Here is a 20,729-nt window from a genome sequence, read left to right on the forward strand (position 1 = left end):
GATAAAAATGAAATGTTTCTACTTTTGCTCCAGTTCAAAGGCCGGTTTGTGCACAGACCAGTGTTCATTTTATGTGTCTTTTCACATATAACTGTGACGCTGTTGCTTATGTATAATTTGACAATGGCCTGGTTCACAAGACGCGCTAAGCCAAACCTTAGCTTAGCGAGACCATGCAGTCTCCCCGGGGAAAAGCTTTCAGCTGCTTTACTTCTCCCTTGTCCTTTATGTTGCCAAACTGCACTGAGCTCAGCTAATGTTTGGTTTAGCATATCGTCTGAACTGTGGTTAGTGATGAGGCTACTTAACCACAAGCCCCCGGTTCAGATGACACATCTTGGCTTAGCTCAGCACAGCAGCTAAAAGCACCAGGGAGGAATACAGCAACTGTGAGCTCCTCTCCAAGAGCTACACACTCTTGCCATCTCTCACTATGCAAAGGTTTGGCTTCCTGTGCCATGCAGACAAGACCCATGTATGTCTACCCACCCTTCATACACGCTACAAAAATGAAGTAGCTCATTTATATACTATTATGAACCACCCTGTGATCTTCAGGTGAAGTATGGTATACAAATTTTAATAATAATAATAATAATAATAATAATAATAATAATAATAATAATTAATAATAATATTGATGATGCTCAGTGGGTTTTGAGGAGGAGGCAAAATCCCCCTCTTATAGTCTGGAATATTCACCAAACTTCACAGTAGGGTGTGTGTGTTTGCAGCTTCCAATAATACAAATTGTGTGCCGAAATAATTTTGTTTCTTTTCAGATTGTTGCCACCATTTGTATGGGGAAGCAATACCACTCATCTCTTACACTTTCCATTTCCCCAAAACTGGCAGAAATCCAAAACTGATTTCTAAAGGAAATATTTTATCTCTTCTCTTCCAAGCCCCTGTTAAAATATGAAGCGCATTGTATGAAGATGGCCTGAACTTAAATCTTGTTAACACAGGGTCTTCTAAGAGGTCAAGGCCTGCTTAGTTTTTCTTGGCTAATAATAATAATAATAATAATAATAATAATAATAATAATAATAATTTATTTGTACCCCGCCCATCTGGCTGGGTTTCCCCAGCCACTCTGGGCGGCTTCCATAGAAACCAAAAATACAGTAAAATATCACACGTTAAAAACTTCCCTGAATATTATTAGCCAACGGCTGTGGCTTCCTTGTGGGAGATGTACTCTACGAGGATATAATTGTAAAGTTTTGTACATCTTCAGTAGCTTTTCAAGTTTCTTACCGTTTTAGGGATGATCTATTGGTGGTGGGTTTAATAGTGCTTGAGAATTGCATGTGCCTGAGGTGGGATTTCAAGCATCTGCCCCTTTTTCTGCCTTCACTAACACGGTGTCCTCCTGCTTATACGAAAAACAACATGGCTGGCGACAGAAAGGACACAGATCAGCTAGAGAAGAGTGTTTGCAAAGGCAGCGGGGTGAAAAAAAAGGACAAAGCTACCCTAGTTTATTATTGCTCTTTCAAAGCTTTGTTTATATGGTTTGGGAGGAAACCTGAGTGCTGTTTGCTCATGTCTGTCTGGAGTAATCAGTGCCCTGCAACCCTCTGCCCAATGGCAAGGACATCCCTTCCCCCATGCACACATCAACAGTGCCCCAGGCGTCAGGTTTTATGAGGAAGACTCTTAAAAATAATAAAATCCTTGCATGGGTGTTTAATGGGATCTGACTGATTCTGTGGGAAAGCAGAAATTTGTTCCCTCTTAGGCTTGTCCTGCATTTTGGAGAGCTAATCGAAAGGGGCAGCAAATCAGCAACCATCTTCAGCTATTTTGCTAAATCTCAGTGCCAATTTGAGGTTTCCGTAATGTGCGGGTGGCAACTGATGAGTAGTCATATATGACACTAAAAGTGACTCTGAGCCTCATGTCACACTTTAAATGCACACAAAAGTTGCCATTACGCGATTAAACATGCACAAGATAAAAAAAAAAAATCAAAGATACTTTCTAACAAATACCTTTGCATTTATTTATTCACTGCCCTAGCAAGGGTTGCACGAAAAGAACATACAGTTTAAGCAGTAACAGCATTAAAACAAAGGGTTTTCTACATAATGCAAAATAAACAGGCATAGCTGGTACAAAGGCCTTTCAACTGCTTATAATACTCCATGTATAAAACCAGTACATTGGCTGCAAATATAATCGCATATGGTCTAAGAGTTATAGGGGGCAACCCCCCCCCAAATGGTGCCCCTGGAGAGACATGATTACTTTCCTGGAGACACATGGTTGAAATTAGCTTTGCATCTCTTAGGTCACAGCTTGGCTGCTATCCAGAGAACTACATTGGTTTCCTGAACTTGCTCTTGACTGCTAGACCATGACTTTGATAGGAAGTTATATAGCAAAGATCAGAAGAAATGTGCCCCCCATGGATGCAGCAAGCAGCAACTATGGTTGGCAAATCTATTTTCAATCCTAAAGACACAACTCAGCTCCCCCACTCCACCCCCTCAGGCCCTGAGAATGCCATAATTTCATAAGTTCTCTTGGGTGGAGTTTGAGAGAAAACGTTATATGTACACACACATAAAGGTAAGGTAAAGGGACCCCTGACCATTAGGTCCAGTCGTGGCTGACTCTGGGGTTGCAGCGCTCATCTCGCTTTACTGGCCTAGGGAGCCGGTGTACAGCTTCTGGGTTATGTGGCCAGCATGACTAAGCCGCTTCTGGCGAACCAGAGCAGCGCACGGAAACGCCGTTTACCTTCCCGCCAGAGTGGTACCTATTTATCTACTTACACTTTGACGTGCTTTCGAACTGCTAGGTTGGCAGGAGCAGGGACCAAGCAACGGGAGCTCACCCTGTCGCGGGGATTCGAACCGCTGACCTTCTAATCGCCAAGTCCTAGGCTCTGTGGTTTAACCCACAGCGCCACCTGCAGTGCTATTTTTCTAGAAAAAGAGGTGCCGGAACTCACCATGAACGCTTCCCTTGTTCTCTTATAATGGCAATGGCGCCCACATGAGAGGTGCCGGAACTGAGTTATCATTACATTTCCTCCAAGGAGCTCAAGGTGGTGTACAGGGCTCTTCCCCTCTCCATTTTATCATCACAATAACCCTGTTAGGTAGGCTAGACTGAGACAGTGGCTGGTCCAAGGTCAAGCCGTGAGTGAGCTTCATGGCCGAGTGGAGATTTGAACCCTGGTCTCCAAGCCCCTAGTCCAACACTATAACCATGACACCATACTGGGTGTCAGTTACCTGTTCTCAGGCACCTGAGTTTCCAGCAGCTTTGTGGAAAGATGGTGATTTGCATAGACGGTTCCTTGTGTTGAGTTGGGGTGCTTGCCTGAGTTGGCTTCCAGGGCAAGGAAAGCTGCTGGGTGTTTCTGCACTCATGCCTGGGAAGCTGCCTCCACTAGGCTGTTCATTTGAGTTTATGTATCAGGGCTTTTAACCAACCCCCTAATATAGCTGCCAGATGGAGCTCTGTGGCTTCAAATCACAATTCCTCACCAGGTCACAATTTAGGAGAAACCAACGACAGGAAGTTCCAGACCCGCCTCTGCCACTCCAGAGATGCACTAAAAGGCTGGTTGCTGCAGTAATGGGGCATAAGGGCTAACCTGACCTCTTTCATCCCATTTGACAGGATGCCCTCCAAGTAGCTCTGTAAAACAAGTTACTGACCATAACCACAGAATTACACTTGCAGTGCACGGCTAGGGCTGCCACTTAGCCTCAAGACACTAATGGCTACATGATCCAGTGCTATTTTTCTAGAAAAAGAGGTGCCAGAACTCACCATGGATGCCTCCCTCATTCTCTTATACAGTGGTACCTCGGGTTAAGAACTTAATTCGTTCCGGAGATCTGTTCTTAACCTGAAACTGTTCTTAACCTGAGGTGCCACTTTAGCTAATGGGGCCACCGTGCCACTACTGCACAATTTCTGTTCTCATCCTGAAGCAAAGTTCTTAACCCGAGGTTCTATTTCTGGGTTAGCGGAGTCTGTAACCTGAAGCGTCTGTAACTTGAGGTACCACTGTAATAGCAATGAAGACACAGCCTTGTAGCTCAGTATTGCCAACACTGGCAGGCAAGCAGCTCTCCAGGATTTCAGGCAGAAGACATTCCCAGCCCTACCCTGAGGATGCCAGCGAGTGAACCTTGGACCTCTTCCACACAAAGCAGATCTGAGCCACAGCCCTTTCTGTTGTAGCGGAATGTCAGCATCACTCTTTATATGCGGCCACAGGGTGGTTCACAACAGAATAACCATACTGTGCACACATAACAATTACTTCAATCTGACTCAAAAGATAAACAGCAGCATCAGACTGCTGTAGACATTTAAAGGTGCAGTGGCCATGCCAGCAGAAAGGTGCCAACCCCCTACGGTAATGTAGTGGTTGCAGTGTTTGACTCCCCACAGGGATAGGGCACTTCTGGTCCTCCAGGTAATGTTGGGATCCAGCTCCCATCAGCAGCAATCTCAGCTAAAGCATCTACGACAGATGGTCATCCACACTCACATATTTGCCCACCTCTTGGAGTTAGGGCCAGAGAACCCAGGGTTCGAATTTCCATTCAGCCATTAAGTTCTCATGGGGTGACCTTGGGCCACACTTTCTCAGCCTCACCTACTTCGCATGCTTGTTGTGAGGATAACATGTATTGGAAGTCATGGGAGTAGCCAAAGGGGACAGGGGGCAAATCAAGTAAATTAATAAAAAATACTTAACTGATGTTCTCCCCTGCCCCCCAAAAAAGACCATAAACCCTGGCTACACCTATGTTGGAGGTGGTGGTAGTCTGCCACTCGAACACAAGTGGGGCCAATGCTGTTGAGGCCATGCCCTGCTATGGGGCTACTTATGGGTGCCTGACTGGCCACTGGGAGGCCAGAACAAACCCTTGTTGTGACCCAGCCGGGGCTCCACTCCTCTTCTTCCAGGATCTGGAGCACCTTGGCAAAAAAGGCAGGGCATAAATGCAGGCAGCAAATAACTATTAGACTAGAAGAGGCTGCCTTTTGCAGGCACCGGGCTCTCCTTCGCTGGAAGTTTCTAAACAGAGGTGGATTGGAGGGGTTCTGTAGCCCTGATTCCTGCATTGCAGGGGGTTGGACTAGACGACCCTCGGGGACCCCCTTCCAACTCCCGGGTTCTAGGATTCTGTGACTGCAAAGGGCCCGATTCTGACCATCTCCCCCCCCCCCCCGCCCGTCGCCGACGGTGCTGGCTGCTGCTGTCCCAGGCGCCACCAGGCAGTGCACCAGTCAGTTGCTAAGCTACCGCGGGTTGCTCCCTAGGCGCCTGCTGGGTCCTAAGATCTGGGCATCTCCTGCAAGGTGCCTCTGCTCTGCCCCGCTTCCTTCCACACGGCTCCGCCGACGCGAGTCCAGGGGTGGCAGGGAGGGGCCACAGGACTCCCACGCTGCCGCCTCCTCCTTCCCTGGCCCCGCCCGTCTCTCTCTCTCTCTCTCTCTCTCTCTCTCTCTCTCTGGCTCGCTCCCTCTCCTCCCTCCCTCCCTCCCTCTCTCTCCTTCACTGCGGCTGCGGGCGGCATCCATCGCCAAAGAAGACGAGGCACACGGAGCCCGGCGCCCGCCGCCGCCGCCGCCGCCATCGCAGCCGGGGCTAGATGCAGGCCATCAAGTGTGTGGTCGTGGGAGACGGGTGAGCGCCGCCGGAAGGCATCGCCGTCGGGGGGCGCGGATGGGCGAGGCTGGCGCTCGGCCCAGGCGGCAGGGGACCTCAAGGGTGGGGCTCTGGGCTAGCGGGGAGAGAATGAACGCCTCGCGGAGAGGAAGAGGATGATGCACTGGAAGGGAGGAGGGGGGCGTCTGGGGGAAGAGGGGGGTGGGTTTCCACCCGCAGAGGGGATCTGAGCACACGCCCATCTAGTTGCCTCTTGGGGGGGCGCCTGCTTTCCTATGCCTGCGCGCCCGCCCCTTACACACGCACCTATTGTTGCCCTACGAACCCCCCCCATTGCCTTGCCAGCCTTTGCCCCTGATCATAGCTGCCCGCCGCCCCTCTCCTCTCATTCTTCTGTGCTGCCGCCCCCCCCTTCTGCTGCAGTCTCCAGCAGGGGTGCCAACTTGAATAAAAATATTGGGGGGGCAGGTAAGCCCCACCCCACGTATTCAATCACAAGACAAGGCGCACGCATACCATTTGAATGGCAACGCTCGTCAACTTTGGGGGGGGAGCCCCATCAAATATTTTATGGGGGCGGGGGCGAAGGGACCTCGGCCCCCTAGGAGTTGGCTCCTAGGGTCTCCAGGGAAGGCTTCCACCCACCCCACGCTTCTGATCTGCCCCTCTGTTCGTCCTCCGGGTTTCCGCACTTAGCATCGCCATGTGGTTTGGTGGGAGCCTTTATGAAAGCCCTTCGCCTTCCCTTTGGCACAACGCCTCCCCGCCTCTCCCGCGCACATACACACAGCTGGATCGAGGAGCGGGGCGGCTGCTTTTATTGTGATGGGGCTCTGACACCGATTCAGCGAGGCGGGCTGAGATAAGGTGTGTTTCCTTCTTTGAATCCTAAGATGATATGACCGCCCTGCAGATTGGCAGAGATGGGCAAATCCCCAGTCTTGATGGAGTGCCATTCTCTCTCACACACGCACAGAGCCATGGCTGTTTCAAATGCTGTGATTCCCCAGCTTGCAGGTTTAAGTGCCACCAGCCAGGATGATGTGTGAAGATAGCTTGGCAAGCTGACAGCAATAAGCCCTGGTGCAGGGTGAATCCTAAGGATGGTTGCCAGCCACCTCAAATGTTTGGGCCAGCAAAGGAATACAGTATTGTGCTCAAATAACTACCGTATGTTGGTAGATGGATTCAGGGATTTAGGGAACTGTCCTGGTGGTAGGGACGCAGGGGGCGCTGTGGGTTAAACCACAGAGCCCAGGACTTGCCGATCAGAAGGTTGGTGGTTTGAATCCCCGCAACAGGGTGAGCTCCTGTTGCTCGGTCCCTGCTCCTGCCAACCTAGTAGTTCAAAAGCATGTCAAAGTGCAAGCAGATAAATAGGTACCTCTCCGGCGGGAAGGTAAACGGCGTTTCTGTGTGCTGCTCTGGTTCGCCAGAAGCGGCTTAGTCATGCTGGCCACATGACCTGAAAGCTGTACGCTGGCTCCCTCGGCCGATAAAGCGAGATGAGCCATGCAACCCCAGAGTCGGCCACGACTGGACCTAATGGTCAGGGGTCCCTTTACCTTTACCTGGTGCCAGGGCTTCAGCATGTAGTGTGCTGTAGAAGGCATGTCGGTCATGGAACACAGAAACCTGGGTTCAAAGCCCCGCTGGGGGCGGGTTGGGCAAATCACAGAGTCTCAGCCTTTCCTACCCAATAGGGTTGAGAAAGAGGAGGTGATATCAGGTATGCTCCCTTAGCTCCTTAGAAGAAGGGTGCAATACAGATGTGATAAATGGCAGTGTGAAGTCAGGAGCCCCTAGTTCAGACATCACTTTAGCGGTGAACTCTGTGGCTGGCCCTTCAGCACAGAGGATCTGGTTCAAACACAGTCAGCTATTTTTGTGGCGGTTGTCTGCCCTCTTCTGACTCTCTTTCTCCCCTCCCCACCTCATTGTTGCCCTAGCACATCAATCTCCCACCACCCCAATCTCTCAGCTTCAGGTTCCCTGGCTTCCCCTTCCAATAGCACTGACCTACCTTACAGTGGGTTCTTAGTATTATTTAGGCGATGCACACGAATCACTTTGAATGCTCAAAAACCATTCTGTAAATGCCACATGATATTTATCACAAGGCATTGGGTGATCCAACTTCCCTGCCACCATTGATTTGGGGTATCTCCATTTATGTGCCTCATTGCTCCACTGATATGAGAAGACTGTCTTCCTGCATGCTCACAAAGATAAATTAAAACGCATAATTCTAACATGGTCAAACTGCACCTCTCACCCAATCTGTTCAGACCTTTACTCAAATAAAAGTTAAAATAATCTCCCTGTTTGCAGATGTTGGCAATTCCTGCTTTCAATGCGCCCCCGCCCTCACCCCCTAGAAAAATAGGTGCTGGTACTCAGCATGAAGTTCTTACAGTAAGTGCCACGCTTTTTAACAACAACAACAAAAGGTGCCGGTACTCCGTGCTCTTGAGTACCTCCTGAAGTCAAAAAATTCCACACAACACTGCCTGCTTTAAACCATACCCAGTGAGCTGGTGAAATGGCTAAGAATCAGAAGTGCAAGCATGCAAATGAAATTTCCAGCACATGGGAAGGGAATGCTGTGACTGGGTACAAGGTGCGTGACCTCTCCCTATGCAATGGCTTGCCATTAGACAATGCTGGTGCTGATCTTAACAGAATCAGTCCACAGACATTATATCACAAGCATCCTTTTTTTTAATGTGTGTTGCACAGAAAGGACAGTAGAGAGCAATACATTTGTTTCCTACCTAATGGTTTTCACATGTATTCTCATGTACATGAGATCATATGGGTGAAAATTTGTCCCTTTGGCTTTTGTGCTTGCTGGCTGGGCCATTGAGAGATCCTTGGTATGCAAAAAGCAAGCTTAAATGCAGGATCGTTGAACACCGTTTTTCCTGTTGGAACTTAAAATCCTTGGCTATTAATTGTGTTTTCACTTTTTAACCCAATTGCACCCTGTTAGTCTCAACAATGAGGGGTGTTTTTTTAGGTTATTATGAGCCCAGATTAGTAGTGTGTGAAGAATCTCACTATAAGGGAAGGGTAGCTTTCCAGTTGTTGCCATACTACAACTCCAGTTATCTTGATCATGGCCAAGCTGGCTGGGGCTGATGAGTGTAGAACATTGGGTACCCCTGCTGTATAAGGTATGTTTTCTGCCCCATAGAACAATGTCACTGAATGAAGAAGTTTGGGTGTGTTAAGGCTAGATCACCTATACAAAAATCTAGATCTGATCCAGTGGTTGAGAATTGGGGAAATGTACCCCATCTCCCCCCTCTCAGCCCCACTCCATGCCATCCTGTTGTGTCTATGCTGTACGGCTCTGCTTTCGTTTCTTCAGGGCTGTGGGGAAGACCTGTCTGTTGATCAGCTACACGACAAATGCCTTCCCCGGAGAATACATCCCCACTGTGTGAGTATAAAGGTTCTACTACATAGCTGTGGGATAACATGCATGCGAAGATAATATGGTGGTTTGTAGAAGTCCCACACTGGGATGCTGATACTCTGGGTATTGAAGGAACTGGGACTCCTAGGGACACTTGAAGTGGGACAAATTGAGCAATAGTCTACTAAACCAGATAAAGTTAAACACAAATGACTTTAAAAATAAAAAGAAGTATTTTGCTGTAGGCACATCTGCAGGGAAGCTGTAATTAGCCATTGTTTTCCAGTGTGTGTCCACACATAGCAAAAAAATCACAGATGATCTATATGCCTGCTTTTCTTATGTGGAATTTTGTTGGGTAAAATAGCCCTGGTTGCGATGGCTATAGCATCCCTCAAGGATTGTGCTTAAGAATAATAGCACTGTGGGAAATGTTCACTAGAGTCATATCATTTACATGCTTCTACCATACTTTCACTTGGAAAGTAACAGAGAAAGGGTTGGTGTTAAACTTATTCTCCACCTCTGTACAGGTTGCCTGTTGAGTAACTTACTGAAATGTAATATACAGATTAACTCAGGTTACTTCTGCTCTAGCACGCTTTAACAATCCTGAGGCATTGCTTTTCTGCTCTCAGCTGGAAGCAGAATTAAAAGGGAAGTTCAACAGATCACTTAATATATAATCCTGGAATGCCCACCGCTATGGCTGTGATCTTTCTTATTTCCCCATTCAGCAAATGGCCCTTCTGACATCATTGAAAAATGTCCTGCTTGCAGGTTGTCCTAAGACAGCTTTCACAGTGGGGCTGCTGATGTTAATCGCCCCTCCTAAATGCCTCTCATTATCAGTGCCTGTTTCTCCTGAGGGCTTTTAAAATTAATGGGGTTTAACATTACAAAACAAAGCTATTTCACTATATAAAAACAAAAAGAACAAATGTTATGGGAGGAAAATAATATTTTTAATAAAGACGGCCAGGGGCAGGGGTAGGGAGGTAGAAGAAGAGACTGTGCTACTACTTTTCAGGCACCATTAGGCTAGACAACAGATGTGATTTAAGTGTGGTGGAGGAAGAAATAAAGCAATGTGATTGAGGGGATGCCCTAAGATGTGTAGTGAATAGTTACTGCTTTAGAAGAGAGAAGTAGTTAGTGGGAAGTATTCCAGCACAATTAATCTAGCATGGAATTAAGGTTGCAATCTGAAACCCACCTATTTGGGAGTAATCCGAATTGCTCAGTGGGAGTAGGTATGTATAGGATCGCACTGTGATACTGAGGGTGTGACCTGTGATGGTGGAGTAGAGAGTGATTCTCTGTGGCTGATGGAACATTTCCCCCTCCAGGTTTGATAATTATTCTGCCAACGTCATGGTAGATGGGAAGCCAGTAAACCTGGGACTGTGGGATACAGCAGGACAAGAAGACTATGACAGGCTAAGACCTCTTTCCTACCCACAGACGGTAAGTGATGAGGCTGCCCCTCCACAAGTGGAGTCGGATTTTATCTCCTTTTAGAGAAAGGCCCCTCCACGTCTACCAAACTAGGCAGTACTCTTGTAGACTATGCACAAATGCATTCCATGCTCTTTCTGCGACAAACAAGTTTGAATTATGTGACCATGAGAGAAATCTTCAGTCAGTTCAATAAAAAATTAAGCCAATATTATACATCCCTTTTGTGAAATCTGGTATTTTGGGGCGGGGGCTAAATTGAGAGGACAGTATTGGGACACAAAGAGCTTGCAGGTGCACAAGATGCATTTCCTACACCTGTTGTTTCATCAGAGGTTACATACCACCCTCGTCATGTATCCTGCTTGTATCCTTGCAGGATGTTTTCCTGATTTGCTTCTCACTGGTGAGCCCAGCTTCCTTTGAAAACGTCCGAGCCAAGGTAAGAGGCTTTCTCTTAAGAATGTGGAAGTGACTACCAAGAGGTAGGCCTGTTCGTAGCAGCCTAGCCACAGATTGGGAGAGGGTGCCTTTCATCTTGCTGCCCAAAGCACATGAGTGATGCCTCAAGGACAGGATTAAAAGTCAATGAAGTAGAATCAGGATATTTTCTTAAAGGCCTCTCCCAGGCATCTTTGGCAAAGCAAAGAGTCAGGAAGGGCCACCTATCCTTGGGTACCATTTTGCTTCTAGCGCACAGTAACTTCTGCCGTCAAGGATATTCACTCCCTCACTTCTCATTTTCAGTGGTACCCAGAAGTTCGACATCACTGCCCCAACACACCAATCATTTTGGTGGGCACCAAGCTGGATCTGAGGGATGACAAGGACACCATTGAGAGGCTGCGTGACAAGAAGCTGGCTCCCATTACCTACCCTCAGGGTCTAGCTATGGCCAGGGAAATTGGTGAGTCTTGGAAGTGTGGGCTACAGGAAGCAATGGTGAACTGAGGGGGACACAGCATTCTCTCAACAATTAGAAGTGTTAGCTTCTGTGCTTTTCCATCTTTTTGTCTATCATGTGCACTAGAACCTTGCTTCCCCCCGGAAAAAGAATTTTATAATCAAGGTTTAAGGATCTGAGGGGGAAGCAGAGAAATCGCAACTCTCCCTAAGTCATGTTGTCTCCTGAATTCCTCCAGGTTCAGTCAAGTACCTAGAGTGTTCTGCCCTTACACAGCGTGGCCTCAAGACTGTCTTTGATGAAGCCATCCGTGCTGTGCTCTGTCCTCCCCCCGTGAAGAAGCCTGGCAAGAAGTGCACCGTGTTCTAAGGGCGTCTGAGTTCAGCATGTTATGGGTGTCTCCTCCTTGTATGTGCCAGGAGGAAGCGTTCGCTGGGTGTTCCCGCAATGGGAGAGGCGGGGCCCTTCATCATGTACGAAGTCAGTGTTTTTTAAATGTCTCTTTGATTTAACGTCTGTGTCGATGTAAAAGGGCCGCATGGGAGGAGGAGGAGCTCAATGCTGTCCCACCCCCAGGGCGGAGCAGTGGGAGGTGCATGCTCCCCGTGTCTCCATGCCGGGGGGGGGGGTAATGCGTGAATGGAAAGACCAGCCCTTTATTACTACTTCTATTGGTGCTAGAGCATTGTGGCAGGAGCAGGTAACAAACCCCAGCTGGGGCAGGGAAAGACAAACGGGACACAGGTTGAAGAAGCAGCCTTTATAGTGCTTTATTTGCACGAGACACTAGCAAAGCTAAATGATCAGTGCAGCTCTGTGCCATCCCAAGCTGCCTTCGCCTTTCAGGATATCAGCCTGTGTGCTGCTCCTCAGCTGGTTTTACAGACCATCAGCTCTCCCAAAGATGGAGAGTTGGAGGAAGGCCTCTTGAGCAGGATAGGGCCAGATGGCAGGAACCTTTCTGTAAGATTAAAGATGATGCAGGTGGAAAGGGTTATGGCCAACCCCTTCCTTTTATCAGGTGGGATGGACTGGGGGATGGAGCAGGGAGAGCTTTGGAGGGGTTGGGATGGAGACGGGTCCAGTTTTTAATCATCGTGTAGAGTGATGAGCTGAACACCTCTTATTTTATACAATAAACATTTCTCCATAAGTAAGGAAGTGTGATTTGTTCAGGGTCAGTGGCAGACGCAAGCATCCCAGAGCCCTCATTTTCCGCATGGATCCACTAATGGAACCTCCCACTTGGTCTCTCTCTCTGTGGCCACAACATCTGTCATCCCTGGTTATTGGCCAGGCTGATGGGAGCTGGGGCCCATGAAGATCTGGAGTTGCGGCAAGTTCCCCATCCATGTTCCACAGAATTTCATTCCACGTCTCAGTCTGTTCCAGATGACTCAGTAGGGGGAACAAATCACACAGGGAAGACGGAAGCAAATGCTGGATTTTAGCAGGCAAGGAATCCCCCGTCAACTGGCAGCATGGCACCTGTCGTCATGTTGCTTTGGTTGCTCAGCAGGAAGAGAATGCTGTTCACCACATCGTCCACCTCTGTAATGATAGACCAGAGGCAGCTCTAGGCAATCAAGTCCACGGAATCCCCTTGGGCTTTCAGAGGTGGATGAAATGCCCCAAACTCCAAACAAGATCTTCCCCATCCTTGCACTTCCATATGTGCTGTAGCCCTGCCCCAAGACTGTTCTCTCTGGCAGATACTAGCTGGAGTCTGTCAACCAGTTATACATGTGATAGGACTCCTGCATGTGATTTCTCCCAAGGCAGTTTTCAATGGTTAGTGTGCTTTTCAAGCAAATCCATACAGGACAGGGGTAGTATAGCCCGTGTGTGAAAACTGCACTCTCCTGACTACTAACTAACGCATGTACTGACTAGTTACATGTCTATCAGGAAAAGGGGAAATAGCAGTTTTGCCTGTCCCTGGAAGGATGTCCATTTGCCATGATCTTAAATGGTAAGCAATCCTCCTTCATTTTGAGACACAGTCCCTTTAGCCCAGTGGAAGCAGGGTATTTTTGGGGAAGTCAGAGGCAATCTCAACTGTTCCATGTTACTCAGAGGAGGCTGCCATGCTCTTCTCTTTTCTACTAGGTTTCCAAAGCTACAGATGCCCCCCACTTGCGCTCCTCATGGGAAACTGATGCTTCAAGTTACCTGCAAATTTCCCCAAAGGGATGCGGCTAATCATAGGTCCAGCTTTCTGGGGATCAGTCCAGTTGAGGCGGCCCATGTCCGTCATGACCACCGTGGGGTTCACACTGTTCACCCGAATCTTGAAAAAGCAAGGACAGGAAAGGAGATAATGAATGCAGGCTTAGCCCATTCATGCCAGCAGGACACCTGCTGGGGCTTTCAGATCTTCCCCCTCTTTTATAACCATTCTTGTCCATAAACAGAAATCTCCAGAGACAGAGATTTTCCCAACTGGCATGTAGGAATATACATGATTCTGACTTATTCAACCTGATTACCTTCAGGGCAGGATCCAGCTGAGTTTTCCTCTTTGGCCTACATCAGGGATGATGAACCAAGTGGCCTTCCCAGATGTTCTTGGACTACAACTCCCATCATCCCTGACCATGTGGCCATGTTGACTGAGACTGATAGGAATTATAGTCTAACAACATTTGGTGGGGGGGGGGGGCACAGGTTCCTCAACACTGCCATAGGCATATATCCTGATTCAACCACTATTAGCCTCTGCTTACTCTACTCTGACTGCTCTATAGTTCTCATGGCCTTTTCCACTCCAGATGTTCACATTCTTATAATGATTCATCAAGGTTCAGTTCTTACCTTATGGGGACCCAGCTCCAGAGCCATTGTCTTTGTCAGCATATCCAAGGCACTCTTGGTGGAACCTTCAACACAACAAGAGAATTTAGTGTACTGGGTTGCTGCCTGCTCATCCCCACACCCCAATCCTGCCCCTCACGCTCTCATCCATGGCCAGCTTGAACAAGCAGGGCTTGAGGCAACGTTGTCACTGCAATTACTGCTTGCAGATTCCACCTGTGTTTAGCAGGAAGTACAGCAGCAAAAACCTTGTAGTTTTACTCACAGTAAACCGTATGATCGGTCAGAGCCCGATGAGATGCCTGGCTTGAGACATTCACAATTGCACCCGGCGCTCCCCTGGCAATCAGTTTCCGAGCAACAATCTGAAACGCATGGCACCCGATAAAGGGGTGAGGACATTGTAGCTTGGGGTTTAATGTGCACTGTCACCATTGTAACTAAAGACAAGCCTTGAGCACAGAGGAGCAGTTACATGGAGAAGTTCTAATGTACCTCAGCCCTGAAGGAGCATGTGACAGCATGGTCAAAGCTCTACATGTTTAACACCTTAAGGCTGTGGTCCTATGCACTTACTAGGGGAGTAAATTCCATTGTTTATTTGTGAGTGTTTACTTCAGAATGAACATGCATAGGATTGAGCTAGAATTCCTACGGGAGGCCAGAATACTAGCCCAGCCTCTTGAGTCTTTTGCTTGGCTGCTCAGAAGTGAGCATTGCCCTCCCAACACCACGCAGACTTCTCACCTGGGAGACATGCAGTGCGGCCCGAAGGTTGACATTGAAAGACCTACATAAAAGCAAAGTCCGATTAAATATGTAAAGCAAAGCAGACAGCAATGCCTTGAGGTTACTGCTAGAGACAAAAGTATGCAGGGACAACACTTGTAACCTGCAAACAGAGCACCGCCCCCTTATTTTAGCAACGGATCTGCCTTGACAATAACCAAGCAGATAAAATAAAACAACCCCCTCCGTCTCTCTCTCTACAGTGGCAGGAAGAGTTGTGTTTGGCGCCTCTGTGAGCCAGCTCTTTCAAATCAAATCAAATTTTATTAAACGGTCACAGACCAGATTGAGCCAGCTCTTTTATTTGGCAAAACATCAATCTAGGATAAAGGTTTTATTACACGTCTTTCAGAATTGAATGCAGAAAGCCTCTAAGGCTCAAAGTGAGAATCTGCAAGGCACATAATTAATTGTATGACAGCTTGCAGTGTGAAATTAGGCATCTCTTCCCCTAACCACCAGATACCAACAAGGGAACCTGCCTGTAGCCCCGGGTCTGGGATTACCTGTCAAAGGCCTCCTTGGTCACCTGTAGGAATGGTTGCAGCAGTGCTACAGCAGCATTATTCACCAACAGGTCAATATCCCCCACTGTGCTCAGTGCTGCCTCTGTGGCCTCCCAGTCTCCTAAGTCTATGCATAGCGTCTGGATGTCAGGGCACTAAGAACAGAGAAAACAGATAGAGATCGGGGTTAAACTAGTGGAGCAGAAGAGAATCTGGGTCTGCTGGTGCCCCAGTTCCTGTTCTTCCAACAAACATACAGACGCACAGAATAGGCTGAAGACGTATGTGGTTGATGGTTCAAGACTAGGGTTGTCAGATCCTATCTTCACCCTGAAATTAATTCTGTATCATTGGGGCACTTTTACACAAGTGTGTGTGACATCGTCTGCATCTCATTTGAGAATGTAACATCTTGGATGAGGGATAGCTCAGTTGGTAGAAAGCATGAGACTCTTAATCTCAGCGTTGTGGGTTTGAGACCCAGGTTGGGCAAAAGATTCCTGCATTACCGGGGTTGGCTTAGAATTATGATCTTTGTGCTCCTTTCCAACTCGTAAGATTCTGTGTAAGATCTACACAAGCTGGAATGTGCATTTTACATTTTGTACCCTACATTAATAATAATCACACAAATGGTGCCACAGGTGAAAATATCACAAGGATTGCATGGAAGGCAAAACTGTGCAGGCAGATAATAACCGCCCCGCCCCCCAGCTATCACATTGTTTCTCAGTAATGCTCCTACACCCTGAATAGTGTAGGTAGTGATAAGAAATTCAGCAAGTGAAGCTTTTCTCAGCACCGGGTCTCCATGAAGATCAGCTAACTATATAGGATCAGGGATCAGCTGGTCGGTAGGTGGGAGCATGAGTGTGGGCAACCCCAGCCAGTAAGAGCCCTCTCAGAAGCTTGACGACCCTACACGAGCTTTTCTGAAAGAGGCATTGAAGAAGGACTACCTCCTTTTGCAGGTGGTCGAGATCCGCCTGGGTCCGGCTCAGCGCGACCACCTGGGCCCCGGCACGGCTCAGCGCCACCGCCACAGCCCGGCCGATCCCTGCAAAAAGGAGGAAGGAAATGCCTCTTAAATGGCCGGAGAGGGTGCGCGGGGGCCGCTGCTTTCAGGCCGGAGACCCCTGGCCGGTACCTTTGCCCGCCCCCGTCACCAGAGCCCGGCGTCCCGAGAAGCCCTCCATCTCCCGCCGTGGCGCAGAAAGTCTGGAGTCCGGAGTCCCCGCCTCGGGGCGAAGATCAGAGCGCGGGGCGTGCAAAGAGGGAGGCGGGGCAAGACCGGGACCGCCCCTCTCGCACCCTGCCAATCACAGCTCGCCCCGGAACCGCCCCTTCCCTCCCGCTTGAAAACGGGGCTCCTTTTTCTCCCGTCTCAGGTTTACTCCGCCCACACAGAGGTAAACAGTAGCAGACTAGCCTTTCCTTTGTCTAAAAGATGGGTCTGCTCCGTTGCTTCTGTCGCCATGTTTCCCTTCTGAATTTTGTAGCTGCTGTTCTCCCTAAGAGGCAATGGCGAATGCGAAGACTTCCCTCTCCCCTAGGGATGGGGACCTTCTCCCCAGTCCCGGTCATTCTTTTTCTTTCAATTTGCAACGTTTTCTGGAAACATCTTAAAAATTGCCCTGCACAGATATTGTCCACGGTGTTTTGTTTTCATTTTTACCCCATTTTGCAGGCGGGGTGAGGCGGGACCGGAGAGGATGTCACACGTGCCTGTCAATGTAATTCATTTTTTAATATTATTACTATTAACCTCATATTGCAGGTCGGGAGGGCTGAGAAGGAAAGCGGTTTATGGCAGCCCTTTAGTGTTGCCCACTGGGTGTTGTTAATCCTCAAATTGCTAAATTGCCTCGCCTCAAGCAAGTGCCTAGAAGAAAGAAAGAAAGAAAAACCCAAGTTCAACTGAGTGTGGTATATTCCATTCATTTGCACGCTGGCCCCTTTGCGCTTTTACCCATCTTCATAAATGATCTCAAATAAAATAAACTGGCCTTGAGGGACACCGATCATGGGTAATTCTTACTGGCAACATTCAGGTAAACGTCTCTGGTCTCCAGTAATTTAATGGTCCATTCTTACACTTCCATAATCCCATTGTTACTGGACACCCCCTCTTAAAAATAAAAATAAAAAAGACAGTTCTCAGCTCTGACCTGCTCCGTGAACCCAGATCATCATCACAGGACTGAAAACAAGCTACTGGATATCGTATTTGCTGGATTCTGAATCGGTGTGCAGTCAGTATTTATCTTTATGCATGTCCAAGGTAGTTCATACAAATAAATAAATAAAACAGTAAAATAAACAAACAGCAGTGAAATATCAGGTTAAAAAGCCTAGGGGAATATTTTTATTTAATTATATGAAGCAAGTATTCTGCAGCACCATATCATAAAACATATCAGGGGGGTGCACACTATAACACAATATCGTTTAAGTTAAACTTAATAATAAAGAAGTATTACCTTCATTAAATATCTATACAGCCCAGCACCCATGGATCTTAGAGAGGGTTCACAACATAAGTAAACACATGCATCAATGTAGGGCCCGGGTGAGCCTCCATAAAGAACAAATTCTGTAAGCAGGGTGGGTGCAACTGATAAAGCCCTCCTTGGTCACCACTGGTGACCAGGAATTCCACATAGGCGAGGAGGGACAGAGCGTTGTTTCACCTTTGTCAAGTGACTCAGCTTCCATACTTGGAGGACGGGGAGTAATGGCCTCCATTGTCAGTGTGGAAATTAGCTTGGATGGGGAGGAAGTGAAGCCGCCTCTGCAGCCTCCACAAACACAGCAGACCAGTGACAATGTTTCTCCTTTGCCTGCCAGCTGTGCTTCTAGCCTGCTATTCTTCACCAGCCTAATTCTTATTTGTAAAAAGAGCCTTAGTAACAAGGCTGGCATTATCTTTACTAACCCACATTTCGTGCAATTGCGCCATGACACTTTTTGATTTTGATCGTCTGTGTTTTGATTCTGTAACACTTGCGTTGGAACACACCACATTTCCAAACACAACAGATGACGGGCTACTTGAGGCCTGCCACTTGACATAATTTCCTACTCGAAAGGCGGCAGGATTCCTGTTCCCTACCACCCAGCTTTTTGTGGAAATAAAATTGGCTGCTTCGGAACATTCCAGAACATTCCTGTCCCTGTGACATCACTTGCTGCCTGCCACACAGCTAGAATCTCCCCCTGGCCCATTCAGGCCAGTCTGCGACTGCTGGCCTCTCCCTGTCAATGTTGAGCCGCAAGCAGCTGGTGCAGGCAGCACAGCTAGCAGAACAATGTGGCAGGTACAAGGACATGGCCACTGCCATGAGGCAGCTTGTGATGGAAGGGAAAGACCCACTAACCCACGAGGAGAAGACCCTGCTTTCTGAGGCCTACAAGCTCCTAACACAGGAGCGGTGCTCTTCTTGGCGACGGCTAAAGCACTCCGTGGAGCAAGGAGTGGGAAAGCAGAAGGAACAAGCACAAGCTTACCGCGAGACCATAAAGAAGGAGCTGGAAGCAGAGTGTTGGGAGATCCTCAGCCTCTTAGACCACGTACTGCTGAAGCACTGCAGTGACACAGATTATGAAAGCCGGGCGTTTTACCTGAAGATGAAAGGGGACAACTACCGCTTCTTAGCTGAGGTGGCCCTGCCCGATGTCAAGGAGACGCTTGTGAAATCTGCGCAGAAAGTTTATGGGGAGGCTCAGGAAATCAGTCAGTGGCATTTGGAACCTACTCATCCGTTGGCTTTGGCTGTGGCTCTGAATTACTCCATCCTTTATTATGAGGTTCTCAACAACCCTCAGCAGGCAACCAAACTGGCCAAGGCTGCGTTCGATAAGGCAATCGCTGGACTGGAGACTCTCAGCCTAGAGTATTACAAGGAATCCACAGTCATCATGCAGCACCTGAGGGACAACATTGTGCAGTGGACTGGTACCCAACCACAGCAGGAGGAGAGCAACGGGGGAGAGCTTGAAGGCTAATAACTGGAGTCCTGAAACTGGCATTTTAACCACAGTGAAATGAACCATAGAATCCATTGAGGAGCAGCAACAATACAGACTCCCTTAGCCTTTGTACAGTATTACATTTGCCAGGTACCAGACCCATTCCATAGATGACTCATGTAAATGCATGTGTCCCTGCTAGCAATAATAGCCCATTCCTAATGCACTTTGGCTGTACTGCTGTAAAGGTTCAAATCTTACAGGATATTATGTAATGCTAGGGACTAACAAAAAAATTAAATCTTGCCATCGCACCCTGGTCCTCTTCTCTGTGCCATTTACTACTCCACGATTGAGAGTAGATGAAATACATGCTTCAGATAAACTCCTGGCAAACAACTAGAAGAAATTGGCAGAACAGACTGGTATCTTTCAGTGTGTTAAGACATCTACTGTGGAGAATGTTCAGAGATGGGTAAACAAACACACACAGAGAGAGATGGGTAAACACTGTTATGGCTTTAGTTAATGCTGGAAGGAACCATGGTAACTTTGTACTTTGTGTAAAATACTTTTGCACAGCTTAAGAGTTGAATCACCTTTGTCAAACTGTTTGAAAAAACTATTCCTGTGACATTCGATTAATACCGTTATCACATGGTCAGGGTGACTGAGTCACAGCAAGAGGCACTGGTTGTTTCTAAACATACATTTCCCCCATTAAAATTAAGCACTGGAATGTGAACCATTCTAAGTTCTTAGACGTACATTAAAAAGGTTTCAAAATGCTTACAATCTCTTAGATAATCAGCATGTAGGTTTATTCTAATATTGCATTTTAGATAGGGAAAATGTATTAAATGCATGTTTTCAGCAGGGACCCATTATGAGGATGCATGTACCGGAATATTAACTAAGTCCTGAATACCATTCAAAAAAATGGTACAGCAACTCAGAAGGAAAGGAGAGTTAGTGAAACACTTTATTTTTTAGATTCATTTTCTAGAAAAGAAATGTGGTAGTTGCTAAACCAGTAAGTGCCAACATCATTTGCTCAAAACGAAAACTTGTACATGAGCAAATTGAGCATGGCTAAATTGACAAATTGACAAATTGACACTTGTACAAAAAGAAGTACAAGTGAACAAAGCAGAAGATCTTAAGGCCCCAATTAAGTCTGGAAAACTGACACCACCACCTTATGCACTGCAAGGCTTG

General features: G+C 47.6%; 2 protein-coding genes and 1 pseudogene across 3 annotated transcripts; 2 read left to right on the top strand and 1 right to left on the bottom strand.

The window, feature by feature from the left end:
* The first annotated feature begins 5,315 nt into the window (after window positions 1-5,315).
* RAC3 (Rac family small GTPase 3) lies at window positions 5,316-12,838 on the top strand. The gene is made up of 6 exons (XM_081851141.1): window positions 5,316-5,668; window positions 9,024-9,095; window positions 10,421-10,538; window positions 10,909-10,971; window positions 11,277-11,436; window positions 11,672-12,838. The coding sequence occupies exons 1-6, from the start codon at window positions 5,634-5,636 to the stop codon at window positions 11,800-11,802; spliced, it is 579 nt and encodes a 192-aa protein (XP_081707267.1). The 5' UTR covers window positions 5,316-5,633; the 3' UTR covers window positions 11,803-12,838.
* Window positions 12,179-16,852, bottom strand: DCXR (dicarbonyl and L-xylulose reductase). The gene is made up of 8 exons (XM_081851140.1): window positions 16,690-16,852; window positions 16,502-16,599; window positions 15,543-15,697; window positions 14,995-15,037; window positions 14,513-14,612; window positions 14,248-14,312; window positions 13,606-13,723; window positions 12,179-12,984 (listed from the first exon to the last, which is right to left on the bottom strand). The coding sequence occupies exons 1-8, from the start codon at window positions 16,736-16,738 to the stop codon at window positions 12,881-12,883; spliced, it is 732 nt and encodes a 243-aa protein (XP_081707266.1). The 5' UTR covers window positions 16,739-16,852; the 3' UTR covers window positions 12,179-12,880.
* Window positions 16,853-18,735: 1,883 nt separating this feature from the next.
* LOC309335875 (14-3-3 protein gamma pseudogene) lies at window positions 18,736-19,830 on the top strand (annotated as a pseudogene). Its single transcript has one exon. The product of its transcript is annotated as a 14-3-3 protein gamma pseudogene (transcript).
* The last annotated feature ends 899 nt before the right edge of the window (window positions 19,831-20,729 follow it).

This window comes from Podarcis erhardii (assembly GCF_964252035.2).
Source record: "Podarcis erhardii genome assembly, chromosome: 2".
Lineage (NCBI taxonomy): Eukaryota > Metazoa > Chordata > Lepidosauria > Squamata > Lacertidae > Podarcis > Podarcis erhardii.

Bases quoted from the DNA above. Each gene is read 5' to 3' on its own strand.
- RAC3 (XM_081851141.1), top strand. From the start codon at position 5,634: ATGCAGGCCATCAAGTGTGTGGTCGTGGGAGACGG. The intron at 9,096-10,420 runs GTGAGTATAAAG...TTCCCCCTCCAG, and splicing joins GGAGAATACATCCCCACTGT to GTTTGATAATTATTCTGCCA. The intron at 11,437-11,671 runs GTGAGTCTTGGA...GAATTCCTCCAG, and splicing joins AGCTATGGCCAGGGAAATTG to GTTCAGTCAAGTACCTAGAG.
- DCXR (XM_081851140.1), bottom strand. From the start codon at position 16,738: ATGGAGGGCTTCTCGGGACGCCGGGCTCTGGTGACGGGGGCGGGCAAA. The intron at 16,600-16,689 runs GTACCGGCCAGG...TCCTTTTTGCAG, and splicing joins GGTGACGGGGGCGGGCAAAG to GGATCGGCCGGGCTGTGGCG. The intron at 15,698-16,501 runs GTAGTCCTTCTT...CTCTGTTCTTAG, and splicing joins TCGACCACCTGCAAAAGGAG to TGCCCTGACATCCAGACGCT.